The sequence below is a fragment of the Capra hircus genome, chromosome 9 (assembly GCF_001704415.2).
Source record: "Capra hircus breed San Clemente chromosome 9, ASM170441v1, whole genome shotgun sequence".
In the NCBI taxonomy this organism is placed as follows: Eukaryota; Metazoa; Chordata; class Mammalia; order Artiodactyla; family Bovidae; genus Capra; species Capra hircus.
Genome location: NC_030816.1, coordinates 71,139,955 through 71,156,867, shown reverse-complemented (window position 1 = coordinate 71,156,867; position 16,913 = coordinate 71,139,955). Strand labels below are relative to the sequence as shown.

The window sequence follows — 16,913 nt, the reverse complement described above, 5'->3', positions numbered from 1 at the left end:
TATGGTCAGAGGGACCTGGTGGGTTACAGTCCATGGGGTCACAAAGAGTTGGACATGACTTAGCAACTAAACAATAGCATAGTATTTCATAATCCCAGACCCAAGCAAGTCACTCAATAAAAGTAGTTAACTTCATTACTATGATTCTTATTGCTATTATTTATTGTTATTGGGATTAAAAAAGTGCCAGATTTATAGTTGTGTCCCTGCCTTCAAGTTCATATACTGCTACTTTCTAACCAGACTGCACCCTTATTTCTGGTTTCATCTTTTCTTAAGTGGTGAAAATCATATCTACTTGGGGACAAAGTGAACATCTGCTTGGTAAAAAAAAAAAAAAGGCTTCAGAACTTATTTTCTTATTGAACAGTCCATGACTTTACAATCCTATAAGGAAACAGATTCTGATTTTTTTTCTTTTTAGCAAGCATAACTTGTTTGACTAGCTATTAAGAAGTACAGGTAACGGCTCCATGCTTGGGGCAGCTGAGACAGGGCCCACTGACCTTCCTCCCCTGCTTTGGTTTGGCTTTCAGACACAGGCACGCACTCAGCATCAGGCGTTTTCCTAATGAACTGGCTGAGATAATGGAGACGAGCCTGGGCAGCCTAAAAGACAGACAGCATCAACACATAGTCCAGGAAACACCATCTCAACAGAACTCGTGATAAGGGGAAATGTCAATGAATATGGCAGTCTGGTCCAGGCCAGCTGTTACGAATCATCAAAGAAAAAAATTCTGAACCATTCATGATTTTGACAGTGATTTGTGAGAACTAGTGAAGAAGCAGTCCTAAAACTTAAACACTGGGCAAGCCAGCTTAGATCCAGTTGCTGCTGAACTATTTTCGTCTGCCTCAATAACCCTGAGTTGGGGATATGAAACATGTATAATAACAATGTTTCACTATGACAATGACTCATATGAAATAGAGAGAGGAGGAATCATGAAGTACATGTATTTCACAAGGGCAGTGCATGCTGCTTCTTTATCTAAGGCATGTTCAGAATACTTGAAACCATGTATTAGACATTTTTATGCTTTTTTAGTTGGCAGTGTTAAGGACACAGAGTGTTAATCCCAGATGATGTGTAAGAACAAGGTGACCTAAGGTTTGGGCCGAAAGTGTTACCATAACGTGCTTTGCTTTCACAAGTCATCTGGGTATCCAGATAGTATTAATAACATTTCATAATGTGTCCAAATGTGGTCTTAATATTTAGCTAGTTGATGTCTGACAAAATTTCAGATATTTCCTAAAGTAAAGACTACGTGGTTTCACTAATATGGCTCTTCTTTCAGACCACACCCAGGAATGAAAGGTAAAGGACAATTTTTCAAACTCAGATAACCTTGATTGATCTTCCTGGCTCCGTCATCTCCCAGGCTTGCTTCATGGCTCGGATTTCATCTGTTCGTTCTGTATCTTTTTTCACTTCAAAAAATTCCGCTTCATTGTGCTCAGTGACCAGCCTCAGAATCCAGTAGGGTTTATTTGGGTCTTCTTGTTGAGGGTGGGCAGCGTACATCTGACAAGGCACAGTAAAAAAGTTTGGGTCAGATGCTTTCTTCCTTTCAAGAGGGTCTAGATTTTACCTTATGATCCATAATTTTGCTATAAAGTATTTTACCCAAGAGAAATGAAAACATGTACTTGCAAAATGACTTGGAAAAGAACATTTATGATAGCCTCATTCATTACAGCCAGAAAATGGAAAATGATATAAACACCTGTCAATTGATGAATGGATAAACCAACTGTAGTGTATTACTTTGTTGTTGTTGTTTAGTTGGGAAGTTGTGTCAGACTCTTTGTGACTCTATGAACAGTAGCCCACCAGGCTCCTCTGTCCATGGGATTTCCCAGGCAAGAATACTGGAGTGGGTTGCCATTTCCTTCACCAGGGGATCTTCTCAATCCAGGGATCAAACCTATCTCTCCTGCTTGGAAGGCAGATTCTTTACCACTGAGCCACCTGGAAAGCTCACATGGACTGCTACTTAACATTAAAAAGTAATAAACTATTAATGCACACCATCGTGTGATTGAAGTTCACACAGACAATATACTGAAATAAAAGAAGGTGAACATGGAAGAGTACATCTTGTATGATTCATTTGTATGAAATTCCAGGACAGGCAAAACTTGCATCGGGGAGAGGTGTGGGGATGACAGAATCCACTGTGGAGAGGTTTAGGGGAATTGCTAAGCTTATGGAAATGGGCTATAACCTAAACCTTGACAGAGATATATAGGTTACATGATGAGTGCACTTGGCAAAATTCATCTCACTGAAGTGTATATTTAATATTGCTGTATTTCACTATATGCAAATTTCAACTAAAAACTATAAATAATTCTAAATTCCACTTAGGCTCATTCATACCATCTGTTTACATGAGGGCAGAAATAGTTATTTCCAAGTCCGTATATATTGATATACATTTGTTATGAAAGATGACATTTTGATGTCTTGTAGGATCACTTTCATGCACCTTAGGCTGGGAGCTGATTGTCTTAGGGCTTGAAAACGTCTAGAAAATTGAGACTTATGGGTAGCAATCTGGTAGGGAGAGGAGCTTGAATCTGATGTGGTTTCTAGCACTTTCCATAAGACTGCTGCTGCTGCTGCTGCTGATGAGTTGCTTCAGTTGTGTCCAACTTGTAGCGACCCCATGGACTGCAGCCTACCAGGCTCCTTCATCCATGGGATTTTCCAGGCAAGAGTACTGGAGTGAGGTGCCATTGCCTTCTCTGCCATAAGACTGAGACAATGGCAATTATCCATATTATAATAATGCAGATGGGGAAGTGGAGATTGGGGGCGCCACTGAATAAAGTTTTCATAAGCAGTTTGGTTTTAATGTTACCAAAAGATCTAGCTTTCTACAATATTCCCTTACTACTCTGATGAAAATTTAAATCTCACAATTGGAAATTCTTTTATTTGTTCTTTCTAAAGCACAGCACATAAGCTCTTGCCATCTTTCATACTGCTTGATAAATAAGTTTTTAAGAAACTTCTCCAGGATAAAGTTTTGATTAGGGAATGGAACACTTTGAAGAACTAAGGGAAGGCCCCATGTCTGTAAGAATTTATGGATTGAATTTAGCTTAATTGCTTTAACTTGGAATAGTTTCGTTGTAGTTGTTAATGATAGGACTATTTTCTCAGAAAATTCAAATCATTGATTATATATCAGTGAGTGATAAACTGGAGCTACATTTAGAAAAGTTAACACTCAACATTATCTTGAGGTTTCAAGGCAAAAAAAGTAGTTGACTGGAACTATATTTTTGAGCCACATGAAGTTGCAAGAAACACATTTCGAATAGAAAACATCATCTGATTCTTTCACATTTCAAACATAATTGTAATTTGATAGAGAATGTACCATTTTTCTGCATTTTTTTAGATGATCTTACACTAAAAGACAACACTTGGACTGTAGAATACAGCTAGTGAGAATGTAAGTAATGTAAATTTAGGAAGAGATTAGCTTCTTCAAATGAAATAAGATCAGTGATCAAATAAATTCAACCTGATTTTGGTGACTAAAGCAAAAATGCAAAGTATATGATGTTTGGTTCATATGTTAATAAATTTTCAAACAACCAACAATATCATACCAAAAGCTACTAAAATCAGCTAGCACGATATTAAGATTCCTAAAGCTTAGTTCGTTATTAATGTCATAAAACCCAACTCCCGTATGAATTCTGAAAGCAAACGTACCCTTTGCACTTTGCATGATGGTCTAAACATCATCTTTTTCAGGATTCCCTAGAACTTTTGGGTGTTTGAAAGTTAACCTCATGCTGAATCCCACAATTCCATACTAAACTTGATATATCTTCTGAACAGACTTTCATTTTGGAGAATATGCACGTATTCCTCACAGTTTGGAAAAGAACAGAAGGCTTTCACACATGTCCATTTTTAGTTTTACCCAATCATTAGCTTTCTGAATAAATTTTTTGGACAATATTTTTGCAAGTTTTTCTATTTTTTCCTTAGTTTCTTTCTATGGACTTCAACCCTTTTACCTGAAGCTTATCCAGCTTTTTGTTTCAGCTTTCATCTGGAGTTAAGTGTTTACACATTATGGGATTGAATCTAAAATAGGTAACAGGAAATAACAGAACATCAAGTATTATGTGGGTTTTTTTGTGTATCTGCAGCACTGTTGATAACTTCAGTTTAGTTTTCAAGAGTGTGTATGTCACAGTGTTTCTTACATCACTCTCATAATGTCCAATGCCCAATATTCAATGTTCTAGGCATGCTAATGGGATGTCTGACCAAAGACATTTACACTCATTCATCGCTAATACTGAGGGGTTAGTTGGAAGCAAACTTCCTTCTTGATGAAGATCATTTTCCAAATGCACGCTTTGCAAAGTAGCCTGGAGCAGCAGATGCAGCTCTGGTGGCCTACCACATCTTATACTGACAGCCTCCCAGCTACTAAGAGCTAGTAATAAAAGCTGTTGGCATTATCCCTCTGTTTACCACGGCACCTACTGCAGCTACCTTAAGACTTCTGGGATTTCTTGCTATTCCTATCATCAGTGTGTATCCCATTTTATCCTTAAGAATATTTCCCAAAGTTTGACTATCATAAAATACTGGGCTCCAATTCATTTGGACGGTTCCAACAATGACATTTTGTGAAAACACATCTTATCTTCATTTTTGACAGGGTTCCTTACATTCACCCAAGGACATATGAAACGATTCCAACATGAAGCTAATATGGTGCTTGTACTTCCACCTCAAATGCAGTCAAAGAACTGATAAACTGGCTGTGTGTGAGTTCAGCTGATTTCCATAATGTCTGATGAGTTGTCACATCCCTCATTCCTCCATCACCAATTGTGCAAAGTCTTCCTTTCACTGGATTCATGTAGCCAAAGTGAAGCCAACATTTTTCTAAATGCAGTCTGAAAAATGCCATCTTCAATTTGTCTCAGCCCTAAAAAATATGGGATAATTCTTTCCTTGGCAGCCACTCCTTTTCCCTCAGGAAATTTCTGAAGATGAAAGTCACTTCTTCAATCCATTAACGCAGAGCTTTGGGTCAGTTGTTCTTAATGCTTGAATGAATGCCCAGGTTCTGTCATCAATACTTATCCTGGCAGTTTTTCTTGTTGAAGAGATAAATGTTTTTTCTGCTCTCCATTTTTGTCTTTGCTCCTAGTCTTGCTTACTTTTAACTGCCTCTTCCTGAAACTGAATCATACTTTAATTTGGTAACGAGTACACCAATATAACTACCTACACTAAAGCTCATCCACCTTCATTGAAATGAGTAAGAGAGTTTGCAGTACTTTGTTTAGTATTAATAGAAACTAGAGGAAGCTCAGGTGACCCACTTGGACTTATAGGCTTGTCCACAGCATATAAAGAAGATTCTGAGTTTAGCTTCTTACAAGTCAGGACACCAGTAACTGAAGAACTGTATTTTCTCTTTTCAGTGTTTCTATTTTTAATTTATGATTTGTCTTGGAAATGTCTATTTCCTTTTTTGGAGACTTTTCCCCTCACCTTTCAGGTATGAATTAATATGATTTGATAAGAGGTAGAATGACTCTCCAAATTTTGTGTTTAAACCATTTGTGCCATGAAAACGACTTTGTTTACTCTTCCTTCATCTTAATACCCTGACTTCTCTTTTCTGCTGATTTAACACTGTTTTTTCAGAGATTTGGCAGTTTGCTTAACATTTACCTGTTTTCATCGGCCACTGTAGGATACTTTATCTTAATATTTGAGAACTTGCCTTATTGAGCTAAACATGAAATCATTTCATTCAGATTGCAAAAACAGCCTTTGAAACAAAGTTCAATGGTGACATATGAATGCTCACTTTTCTAAGTCCCTTAGGAGCACAAATGCTAAATTTCAAGATTCTAATATATAAACCTTGGTTGCTTGTAGAGTAACCAGTGTTACTTGAAGTATGTGCTTCGTTTTGGTCTGTTTACACTTCATTTTGCTTATACGAAATCTTCTTTGTAGGCTGATGTGGCTTATTCTCCAATAAAGCTGAGGTGGGCCTAAGAAACACAGTTTGCTTGCTTCTCTACTTCTTCAAAAGACCATTTGCATTATGGGATGCAGGCTGAAACTCCTTCTGTAACAGTGGCAATTCTCCTCTTCCTAGCATTGACATTGGACTGGAGCTGGCTTGCAACAGCTGAGCTTTCAACACAAACAGAAGAGCAACACCCTAAGCACCACCAGCCCCTCAGTTTCCCCACCTTTCAATGTTTCCAAAGGTATACTCCAAGAGCTAAGAAATTACACCTTGAAAATGCAAGTGGACAGGTATTTCTATGACTGGAGTAGGGGAAAATGGAGTCATCATCTTTGAATCTGTTCATTTTTCTTTAGTGTCTGTTTTACTACCAATATACTATTTGGTTAACCAAGTTGGGAGATATCCTTTGTTCCTTCTTGCTGTTTGTCATCCCCTTTGGATTAATAACTACATACTGGGTTTGTTTCTTAGTTAGTTCTCTATTTGTCTTCTTCTTCCTTTCTTTGACCTGTATCTGAAACAGCTTGTACCCTTTTGTCTGGACTATTGCACTGCTTTCTGATGGTCTTCCTATCTTGTCTTTTTGCCTTTAATTTCATACCCTTAAAAGTCATCAAGGTATCTGAAATGTAAATCTCATCATGTCAATACACTTCTTAAAGGCCCCACCTCCCACTCCCAAGCCCTGCATAGCCTAAGCTGCAAGCACCAATGATGAGAAGATTTTGTCCTTACAGATAATTTGTCTTGAGTTCAGTGTTTAAACAGCTTGAATCTGAGTATCTTTAGGATTGTACTTGTACTCCTCAGATTTCCCACCCACATACTCCTCCTTACCCCTAATCATTGGGATTACTTAACTGGCAGTGAAAAAATTTGGAATCAGGATCCCTGGCTTATACAGTCCCACCTTTCTAACCAGGCTTGAAGACTCCTCTCCACTTGACCCTTACTTAACCTCATAACTTAGTGACTAAGAAACCAGATTGTGTTGGATTTTGCCTCAGCACATCTTTGATCACTGACTCAGTTCAGGATTCCTCTAGGCAGAGGTACCTATCCTTTCTACCACTGTGCATATCATATGTAACATCACAACTCTCTTTTTACCTTCAGTCTCCTCCATTAGACTGTGAGTTTTTTGAAGGTAACATCAGAAATCCAAGTCCCCAAAACATCTTACATATTAAAAGCTCAATTGATGCTTTTTGATACTAAACTAAAGAAGACTGCTTACAGAAAATGTCCAAGGAATTGGGCATTTAAAGTATTTAAAGTATCCAGATGATTGCTGGACACAAGGAGATGGAATTTTTTGATTTTTTCCTTAAAAGATATGGTATTTAACCAATGACCCAATGAGCCTAAAGCTATTAAGCGATTCTGATAAGAAAGATAAGAAAGAGCATCACACCCACCTGAGGCTCAAAGCGAGGTGCTTGTTTTTCTTTGGCTGTCCTTTCTTTCTCAGAAGACTTTTCTTTACCTTTTCTTGTTCCTTTGGAAGTTCCTGAAGATTTTTGTCCCTCACTGATGGTGTGGGAATCTGGACTTCCTAAGGTAATTAATTCCTCATGTTTCTCCCCATGTGCTAGTGGAAAAAAAGGAAACCAGTGAGTCATGATATAACATATCATATAGGAAAAAGGGAAGAAGTCAAAGAAAACTGTTTAGTACAGACCTTTGGAATTTTTTTTCTTTTTTTAAACAAGCAAATGAATAGAATATTTATAAAGACCTATGAGACTCACTTTTATACAATCGAGAGATAATTCACATACTATAAACTCCCCATTAAAATTATAAATCTGTAGTTTGGGTTTATTCATAAAGTTATGTAATGATCACTACTATCTAATTTATTCCTGATCTGGATGTTCTTAGGTCCTTTTCTTGCCTAATTGCCTTGACTAATATATTCAGTACAATGTTGAATTGATTTATCTCTGTTTTAATATTTATTAATCCCTTCCCACTGCCTATTTTGGGTTTAGTTTTTTAGTTCTTTTCCAGTTTTCTAGCTTTTTATTTTTTAAGGTGGAAAGTTAAGTTATTGATTTGAGATCTTTGTTCATTTTAAATGTAAGCATTTATAGCTATAAATTTCCCTCCTAGTACTGCTTTCATTGGGCTTCTCAGGTGGTGTTAGCAGTAAAGAACCCACCTGCCAACGCAGGAGACATAAGAGACATGGGTTCAATCCCTGGGTAGGGAAGATCCTCTGGAAGAGGGCATGGCAACTCACTCAAGTATTCTTGTCTGGAGAATTCCATGGACAGAGGATTCTGTTGGACGATGGTCCACAGGGTCACAAAGAGTTGGACATGACTGAAGTGACTTAGGGAGAAGGCAATGGCACCCCCCTCCAGCACTCTTGCCTGGAAAATCCCATGGACGGAGGAGCCTGCAGTCCATGGGGTCGCTAAGAGTCGGACACGACTTAGCGACTTCACTTTGACTTTTCACTTTCATGGATTGGAGAAGGAAATGGCAACCCACTCCAGTATTGTTGCCTAGAGAATCCCAGGGATGGGGGAGCCTGGCGGGCTGCCGTCTATGGGGTCACTGAGTTGGACACAACTGAAGCGACTTAGCAGCAGCAGCAGCAGCAGAAGGGACTTAGGTACGTTTTGCTATGTTGTTAACTGTTTTTCATTCATCTCTAAGTACTTTTGCATTTCCCTTATAGTGCACTTCATGTGGATACGAGTTACTGCCTACTATCCTTTGATTTCAGCCTGAACGACGTCCTCTGGTTTTTCTCATAGCAAAGATTTGTTGGTAACATTTTTTTCAGTTTTTGTTTTTCTGGAAATGAGGCTTTGAAAGAGATTCAGTCCCATTTTCCTGTACCAGGAACTCAGATTGTTAGATTTCAAAGACACTGCTTTGCTGGAGACCATCAGATGAGACTGGGGCAAGTAAAAACCCTATAAACCTTCCTGTCCTTAAAGAGATACAGTCATTTTTCTGGAAAAGAGCCTTTGGTAATTTCCAGAATTCTAAAAGTTGATTCTGATAATCTCTGCTAGTTTTTTTTTTTTAATTTTATGGAGGATTTAATTTTTTGAATCCTTTTTTTCTTTTTCTGGTATTTCCATTGATGTTCTGCTGGATTTCCTTTCTTCTTTTAGGCTTCTGAGTTATCTCTGCATGATGTTTGTCTGGAGCAGAATCCTGAGAGAATGGAAAGTTCACATAGGCCAGATTTCTCACAGTGGCCTGGAGACCTTGTCATAAGTGCATGAAATAGCAAAAAGCTCTGTGGACGCAGGTGAGATTCCATCCCAAACAGCTCAGCTCTCGAATGTGATGAGTAGGCAAAGCAAAAATGGACTGATTTAACTTGTGTGCAGAAAAGTGAAAATAATAAGACCACAGAAAGAAAATAAGGTTACTAAAATGAGAGTAAGAGTGAGGCACAAGGGTAGAGAAATGATGGATCGTGGTAACTGAACCAAGAAGACAGAAAGACAAAGACTTTTATAGGCAGCCACACAATAAAATCATCTTTTATCAGAAACCCAGGAGAGAAGGTGGAGCCACTGCAAAGGACATATTTTCTCTTTGGTTTTTTGAGCCCCTTGGTTAGCCAAAAACTTTGAGGGTGAAAAAGCACTACTTGCCCAGAAATGTGAGCCCATGTATTTCAGCTCTGCTTCCCTGCAGAGCTCCTCATGGTGCCTTTGGTACACACAGATGGTGCAGTACCAGCTCTCCACCTGTAGCCCAGGTATGAGAAAACTGGGCCTTGACCAGCCTCATTGGCTACAGCTACCACCTTGGTTTCTTACCCCAGTAAAATGCAGGTCCCAGAGGTCTCAATGGTAGCAGAGTCAGGATTTAACTATATGTTAGAGATCTCTCTGTGGCCAGTGCTACATAACAGGACTTCATAAAAGCTGGAGTAGAGGAAGTCATTCTTTTTACCTAGTGCTGCCAGACAACTCTGTTACCAGTAATGCTATGCTTATCATAAACCAGCAATTCACAATTATAATGAATGTATGAATTACTCAGTTCAGTTCAGTTCAGTCTCTCAGTCGTGTCTGACTCTTTGCAACCCCATGAATCACAGCATGCCAGGCCTCCCTGTCCATCACCAACTCCTGGAGTTCATTCAGATTCACGTCCATCAAGTCAGTGATGCCATCCAGCCATCTCATCCTCTGTTGTCCCCTTCTCCTCCTGCCCCCAATCCCTCCCAGCATCAGAGTCTTTTCCAATGAATTACTCAAGAAGACTGAAAAATGTACATCTTGAAGCCCAAACCTCAGAGAGTCAAACCCTTTAGAGTTTAATATTGTTGTTGTTCACTTGCTCAGTTGTATCTGACTCTTGTGACCCCATTGGACTACAGCACACTAGACTTTCCTCTCCTTCACTATCTCCTGGAGTTTTCTCAAACATATGCATTGAGTTGGGGATGCCACCCAACCTTTTCATTCTCTGTCACCCCCTTCTCCTCTTGCCCTCATCTTTCCAGGCATCAGGGTCTTTTCCAGTGAGTCAGTTCTTTGCATCAGGTGGCCAAAGTATTGGAGCTTCAACTTCAGCATCAGTCCTTCCAATGAATATTCAGGATTGTTTTTCTGTAGAATTACCTGCTTTGATCTCCTTGCAGTCCAAAGGACTCTCAAGAGTCTTCAGTCTTCTCCAGCACCACAGTTCAAAAGCATCAGTTCTTCAGTGCTCAGCCTTCTTTATGGTCCAACTCTCAAATCTGTACATGACTACTGGAAAAAACATAGCTTCGACTATATAGACCTTTGATGACAAAATGATGTTTCTGCTTTTTAATGCACTGTCTAGGTTTGTCATAGCTCTTCTTCCAAGAAACAAGTGTCTTTTAACTGATATGGAGCCCAGGAATGTACAGTTTTAAAACTACCTCAAGTATTTCTGAGTCAGACTTGAGAGACTCTTAAGCAATATATACAGCTTTCCCTTTCCATCGAAGCAAATGCTGCAAAGAGTTGGGCTGAATGGAAGAACACCACTGAGTGAGAATTCAATGAAGCTGAAGGTACCTTTGGTTTTTATTTTTTTATTTTATTTTTAAATTTTATTTCTTTTATTTCTTTTTTTTTATTTTTTTCTACTCTCTCCACTTTTTTTTTTAACATTTTAACCATTAATTTATATATATATATATATATTTTTTTTTAATTTTAAAATCTTTTTTTTACTTTACAATACTGAATTGGTTTTGCCATGCATTGACATGAATCAGCCATGGGTGTACATGTGTTCCATATCCTGAACCTCCCTCCCATCTCCCTCCCTATCCCATCCCTCTGGGTCATCCCAGTGCACCAGCCCTGAGCACCCTGTCTCATGCATCGGATCCTTTGTATTTTTGTGTTGTCTGTTGTGATTTCTCCATTTTCATTTCTAATCTTGTTGATTTGATTCTTCTCCCTTTGTTTCTTGATGAGTCTGGCTAATGGTTTGTCAATTTTATTTATCTTCTCAAAGAATCAGCCTTTAGCTTTGTTGATTTTTGCTATGGTCTCTTTTTTTTCTTTTGCATTTATTTCTGCCTTAATTTTTAAGATTTCTTTCCTTCTATTAACCCTGGGGTTCTTCATTTCTTCCTTTTCTAGTTGCTTTAGGTGTAGAGTTCGGTTATTTATTTGACTTTTTTCTTGTTTCTTGACGTAACCCTGTATTGCTATGAACCTTCCCCTTAGCACTGCTTTTACAGTGTCCCATAGGTTTTGTATTGTTGTGTTTTCATTTTCATTTGTTTCTATGCATATTTTGATTTCTTTTTTAATTTCTTCTGTGATTTGTTGGTTATTCAGAAGCGTGTTGTTTAGCCTCCATATGTTGGAATTTTTAATAGTTTTTCTCCTGTAATTGACATCTAATCTTACTGTGTTGTGGTCAGAAAAGATGCCTGGAATGATTTCAATTTTTTTGGATTTACCAAGGCTAGATTTATGGCCCAGGATGTGATCTATCCTGGAGAAGGTTCCGTGTACACTTGAGAAAAAGGCGAAATTCATTGTTTCGGGGTGAAATGTCCTATAGATGTCAATTAAGTCTAGCTGGTCCATTGTGTCCTTTGAAGTTTGTGTTTCCTTTTTAATTTTCTGTTTAGTTGATCTATCCATAGGTGTGAGTGGGGTATTAAAGTCTCCCACTATTACTGTGTTATTGTTAATTTCCTCTTTCATACTTGTTAGCATTTGCCTTACATATTGTGATGCTCCTATGTTGGGGGCATATATATTTATAATTGTTATATATTCTTCTTGGATTGATCCTTTGATCATTATGTAGTGTCCTTCTTTGTCTCTTTTCACAGTCTTTATTTTAAAATCGATTTTATCTGATATGAGTATTGCTACTCCTGGTTTCTTTTGGTCTCCATTTGCGTAAAATATCTTTTTCCAGCCCTTCCCATTCAGTCTGTATGTGGCCCTTGTTTTGAGGTGGGTCTCTTGTAGACAACATATATAGGGGTCTTGTTTTTGTATCCATTCAGCCAGTCTTTGTCTTTTGGTTGGGGCATTCAAACCATTTACATTTAAGGTAATTATTGATAAGTATGACACCATTGCCATTTACTGTGTTGTTTTGAGTTTGACTTTATACCCGCTTTCTGTGTTTCCTGTCTAGAGAAAATCCTTTAGCATTTGTTGAAGAGCTAGTTTGGTGGTGCTGAATTCTCTGAGCTTTTGCTTGTCTGTAAAGCCTTTGATTTCTCCTTCATACTTGAATGAGATCCTTGCTGGGTATGGGTATAGTAATCTGGGTTGTAGGTTATTCTCTTTCATCACTTTAAGTATGTCCTGCCATTCCCTTCTGGCCTGAAGAGTTTCTATTGAAAGATCAGCTGTTATCCTTATGGGAATTCCCTGTGTGTTATTTGTTGTTTTTCCCTTGCTGCTTTTAATATTTGTTCTTTGTGTTTGATCTTTGTTAATTTGAGTAATATGTGTCTTGGGGTGTTTTGCCTTGGGTTTATCCTGTTTGGGACTCTCTGGGTTTCTTGGACTTGGGTGACTATTTCCTTCCCCATTTTAGGGAAGTTTTCAACTATTATTTCCTCAAGTATTTTCTCATGGCCTTTCTTTTTGTCTTCTTCTTCTGGGACGCCTATAATTCGAATGTTGGGGCATTTAACATAATCCCAGAGGTCCTTGAGGTTGTCCTCATTTCTTTTAATTCTTTTTTTTCTTTTTTCCTCTCTGCTTCATTTATTTCTACCATTCTATCTTCTACCTCACTTATCCTATCTTTTGCCTCCTTTATTCTACTCTTGGTTCCCTCCAGAGTATTTTTGATCTCATTTATTGCATTAGTCATTGTTGATTGACTCTTCTTTATTTCTTCTATGTCCTTGTTAAACATTTCTTGCATCTTCTCAATCCTTGTCTCCAAGCTATTTATCTGTAACTCCATTTTGTTTTCAGGATTTTGGATCATTTTCACTATCATTATTCTGAATTCTTTTTCAGGTAGACTCCCTATCTCCTCCTCTTTTATTTGGTTTGGTGGGCACTTATCATGTTCCTTTACCTGCTGAGTATTTCTCTGCCTTTTCATCTTGTTTAGATTGCTCTGTTTGGGGTGGCCTTTCTATATTCTGGCAGTTTGTGATTCCTCTTTATTGTGGAGGTTCCTCCCTGTGGGTGGGGTTGGATGAGTGGCTTGTCAAGGTTTCCTGGTTGGGGAAGCTTGTGTCAGTATTCTGGTGGGTAGAGCTGGATTTCTTCTCTCTGGAGTGCAATGAAGTGTCCAGTAGTGAGTTTTGAGATGTCTCTGGGTTTGGTGTGACTTTGGGCAGCCTGTATATTGAAGCTCAGGGCTATGTTCCTGCATTGCTGGAGAATTTGCATGGTTTGTCTTGCTCTGAAACTTGTTGGCTCTTGGGTTGTGCTTGGTTTCAGTGTAGGTATGGAGGCTTTTGGATGAGCTCTTATCGATTAATGTTCCCTGGAGTCAGGAGTTTTCTGGTGTTCTCAAGTATTGGACTTAAGCCTCCTGCCTCTGGTTTTCAGTCTTATTCTTACAGTAGCCTTAAGACTTCTCCATCCATACAGCACCAATGATAAAATATCTGGGTTAATGTTGAAAAGATTCTCCACAGTGAGGGACACCCAGAGAGGTTCACAGAGTTACATGGAGAAGAGAAGAGGAAGGAGGGAGATAGAGGTGACCAGGAGGAGAAGAGGGGGAATCAAAAGGGGAGAGAGCAATCTAGCCAGTAATCAATTCCCTATGTGCTCTCCACAGTCTGGAACCCTCAGAGAGGTTCACAGAGTTACACAGAGAAGAGAAGAGGGAGGAAGGAGATAGAGGTGACCAGGAGGAGAAGAGGGGGAATCAAAAAAAGAGAGACAGATCTAGCCAGTAATCAGTTCCCTAAGTGTTCTCCACAGCCTGGAACACACAAAGAGATTCATAGAGTTGGGTAGAGAAAAGAAGAGGGAGGGAGTAGATAGAAGTGACCTGGGGGAGAAAAAGGAGAGTCAAAAGGGGAGAGAGTAATCAAGACAGTAATCACACTCCTAAGTAAAAATGGGTACTGAAAATTGGATTCTTAAAGGTACAAAATTGATAACAAATATCAAAAAGTAAAGGTGGAAAATCTAGAGTAGAGGTTAGACTCTCAAAAATACAATATTAAAAAAACAAAATCACAAAATGTATTTAAAAAATATATGAAGTTTGCCTTAAAAACAGGGTCTTTTTTTTTTTTTTTGCAAGGTAATAGTAGGTTATAAACATGAAAATTAAAGGAGTAATAGAGGACTTAAAAATTAAAAAAAAATTTAATTAGAAAAAGATAATAGCAAAAATATATCTAGGGATTTCTCTGGAGCTGTTGCAGGCAGGGTGGGGTCAGTTCAGTTTCAGTTCCTTGTTCCAGCTTGTACTTCTCAAGATCTATAAGGCCCCTTCCCATATAGTCGGTGCTAACTACAGGGTTTTAATCTGTTGCACCTGTCACTTCCAAAGCGGTTCCCTCTGTTTATTTTGGCTTTTTCTGTTTGCAGGTCTCTTCAGTGTCTAATTTCCACCCTGACACAAGGAGGTGAAGGTGGTCACTTATCTAGGCTCATTTGTTCAGTCGTGCTGTGGGGAGGGAGGAACACTGCAAGCAAATTTCACTGGCATGTGTTGGGAGTGCTCACAGTGTCTCGGCCACACTGGGTTTGCCCCCGCTCACGGCGTGTGTGCTTTCCTGGTCTACTCTGCACAGGCTCCAGGTTGCTCTGCAGAGGAACTGTCTAAAGTGGGCCCTGGGTTGCATGCACTTCCCAGGTCTAAACTGTTCAGGTTCCGGTTCTCGGGTACTCCACACAGGTGCAGACTCAGTTGGGCCTGAGTTTTGTGCCCTTCCCGGGTCAGAGCAGCTCAGGTGACCAGGTGCTTGGTGAGCGCACTCTCCCCAGGTGAGGGGTGCATCTTTTCGCCTCTCCTATCCCAGCCGCTCTGTTTCCTGGGTGCGCAGTGGGAGCGCCGTCTCAGGTGTGCAGTGTGTCTCTACTGGGGAGCTGACCTCTGGCTGCGACCCTCCCAGAGGATGTCAACAGTCCAGAATCCCAGGAAGTCTTGGTTAGCAACTGGAAGCCTGCTCGCAGTTTGGTAGAGGATACTGTCTCAGGGCCGAGATGGCCCCTTTCTGGTTCTGGCTGCTGCCTGCCTGCCTCCCTGCCTCTGGCAGGGGATGGACTGGTCTGCAGCTGGCTAGCTTTCCTCTGGTATTCGCTCAGTCCTTTATTGTGTGAGCAGGCCCAGCAGTGCCTTATGTTAGAGCTTTTCGCGGGATAGTTCTCTCTCTCTTTTTTCCTTTCTCTGGCTATCTCACAGTTTGGGTTTCTATCTCACCTTAGCTCCCTCAGATTGCCCTCAGGGCATTCAGGCCTGGTTCTTACCCTAAGCAGTGCAGCCTGCGCCTCTCTGTTTGGCCCATGCTTGCTGGTGGCAGATGTGAGCATCTGGGCTACTTCTCTGCTGGGAGTTGCTGTTAAGGCACGTAATCTGTGGGGTTTATTTATTTATTTATACTTCCTTCCATTTATGTTACCCTCTGAGATTTCAAAACTCCCACAGACCCGCTGGTGAGAGGGTTTCCTGGTGTTTGGAACCTTCTCCTCTTTTAAGACTCCCTTCCCGGGATGGGTCTCCGTCCCTAACCCTTTTGTCTCTCTTTTCATCCTTTATATTTTGTCCTACCTCCTTTTGAAGACAATGGGCTGCCTTTCTGGGTGCCTGATGTCCTCTGCCAGCGTTCAGAATTTGTTTTGTGGAATTTTCTCAGCCTTCAATGTTCTTTCAATGAATTTGTGGGGGAGAAAGTGGTCTCCCCATCCTATTCCTCCACCATCTTAGGACTGCTCCCCTATATTTGGCTTTTAGTCGTGTCTGATTCTCAGTCGTGTCTGACTCTTTGCAACACCATGGACTGCAGCACTCACTGATACTCTGTCTATGGGATTTTCTGGGCATGATTACTGGAGTGGATTACCAGTTCCTACTCCAGTGGAACTTCCCAGCACAGGGATCGGATCAACGTCTCTTAGTCAGTTCAGTCACTCAGTCATATCCAACTCTTTGCTACCCCATGGACTGCAGCACACCAGGCCTCCCTGTCCATCACCAACTCCCAGAGCTTATTCAAACTCATGTCTGTCCAGTCAGTGATGCCATCCAGCCATCTAATCCTTTGTTGTTCCCTTCTGCTGCTGCCTTCAATCTTTCCCAGCATTAAGGTCTTTTCCAGTGAGTCAGTTCTTGGCATCAGGTGGCCACCAAAGTATTGGAGTTTCAGCTTCAGAATCAGTCCTTCCAATGGATATTCAAGACTGATTTCCTTTAGGACTGACTGGTTGGATCTCCTTGCAGTCC

The 16,913-nt window shown here is 39.9% G+C and overlaps 1 protein-coding gene and 1 pseudogene across 1 annotated transcript in view; both read right to left on the bottom strand.

The window, feature by feature from the left end:
- ADGB (androglobin) overlaps nt 1–16,913 on the bottom strand; it is a 188,449-nt gene that overhangs the window by 17,956 nt on the left and 153,580 nt on the right. Inside the window, exons 30-32 of the mRNA XM_018053314.1 lie at nt 7,466–7,638; nt 1,355–1,531; nt 507–609 (exon numbers count right to left, since the gene is read on the bottom strand). Coding sequence (XP_017908803.1) covers nt 507–609; nt 1,355–1,531; nt 7,466–7,638 — 453 coding nt within the window. The remainder of the gene's footprint in view (nt 1–506; nt 610–1,354; nt 1,532–7,465; nt 7,639–16,913) is intronic.
- LOC102189589 lies at nt 3,900–6,661 on the bottom strand (annotated as a pseudogene).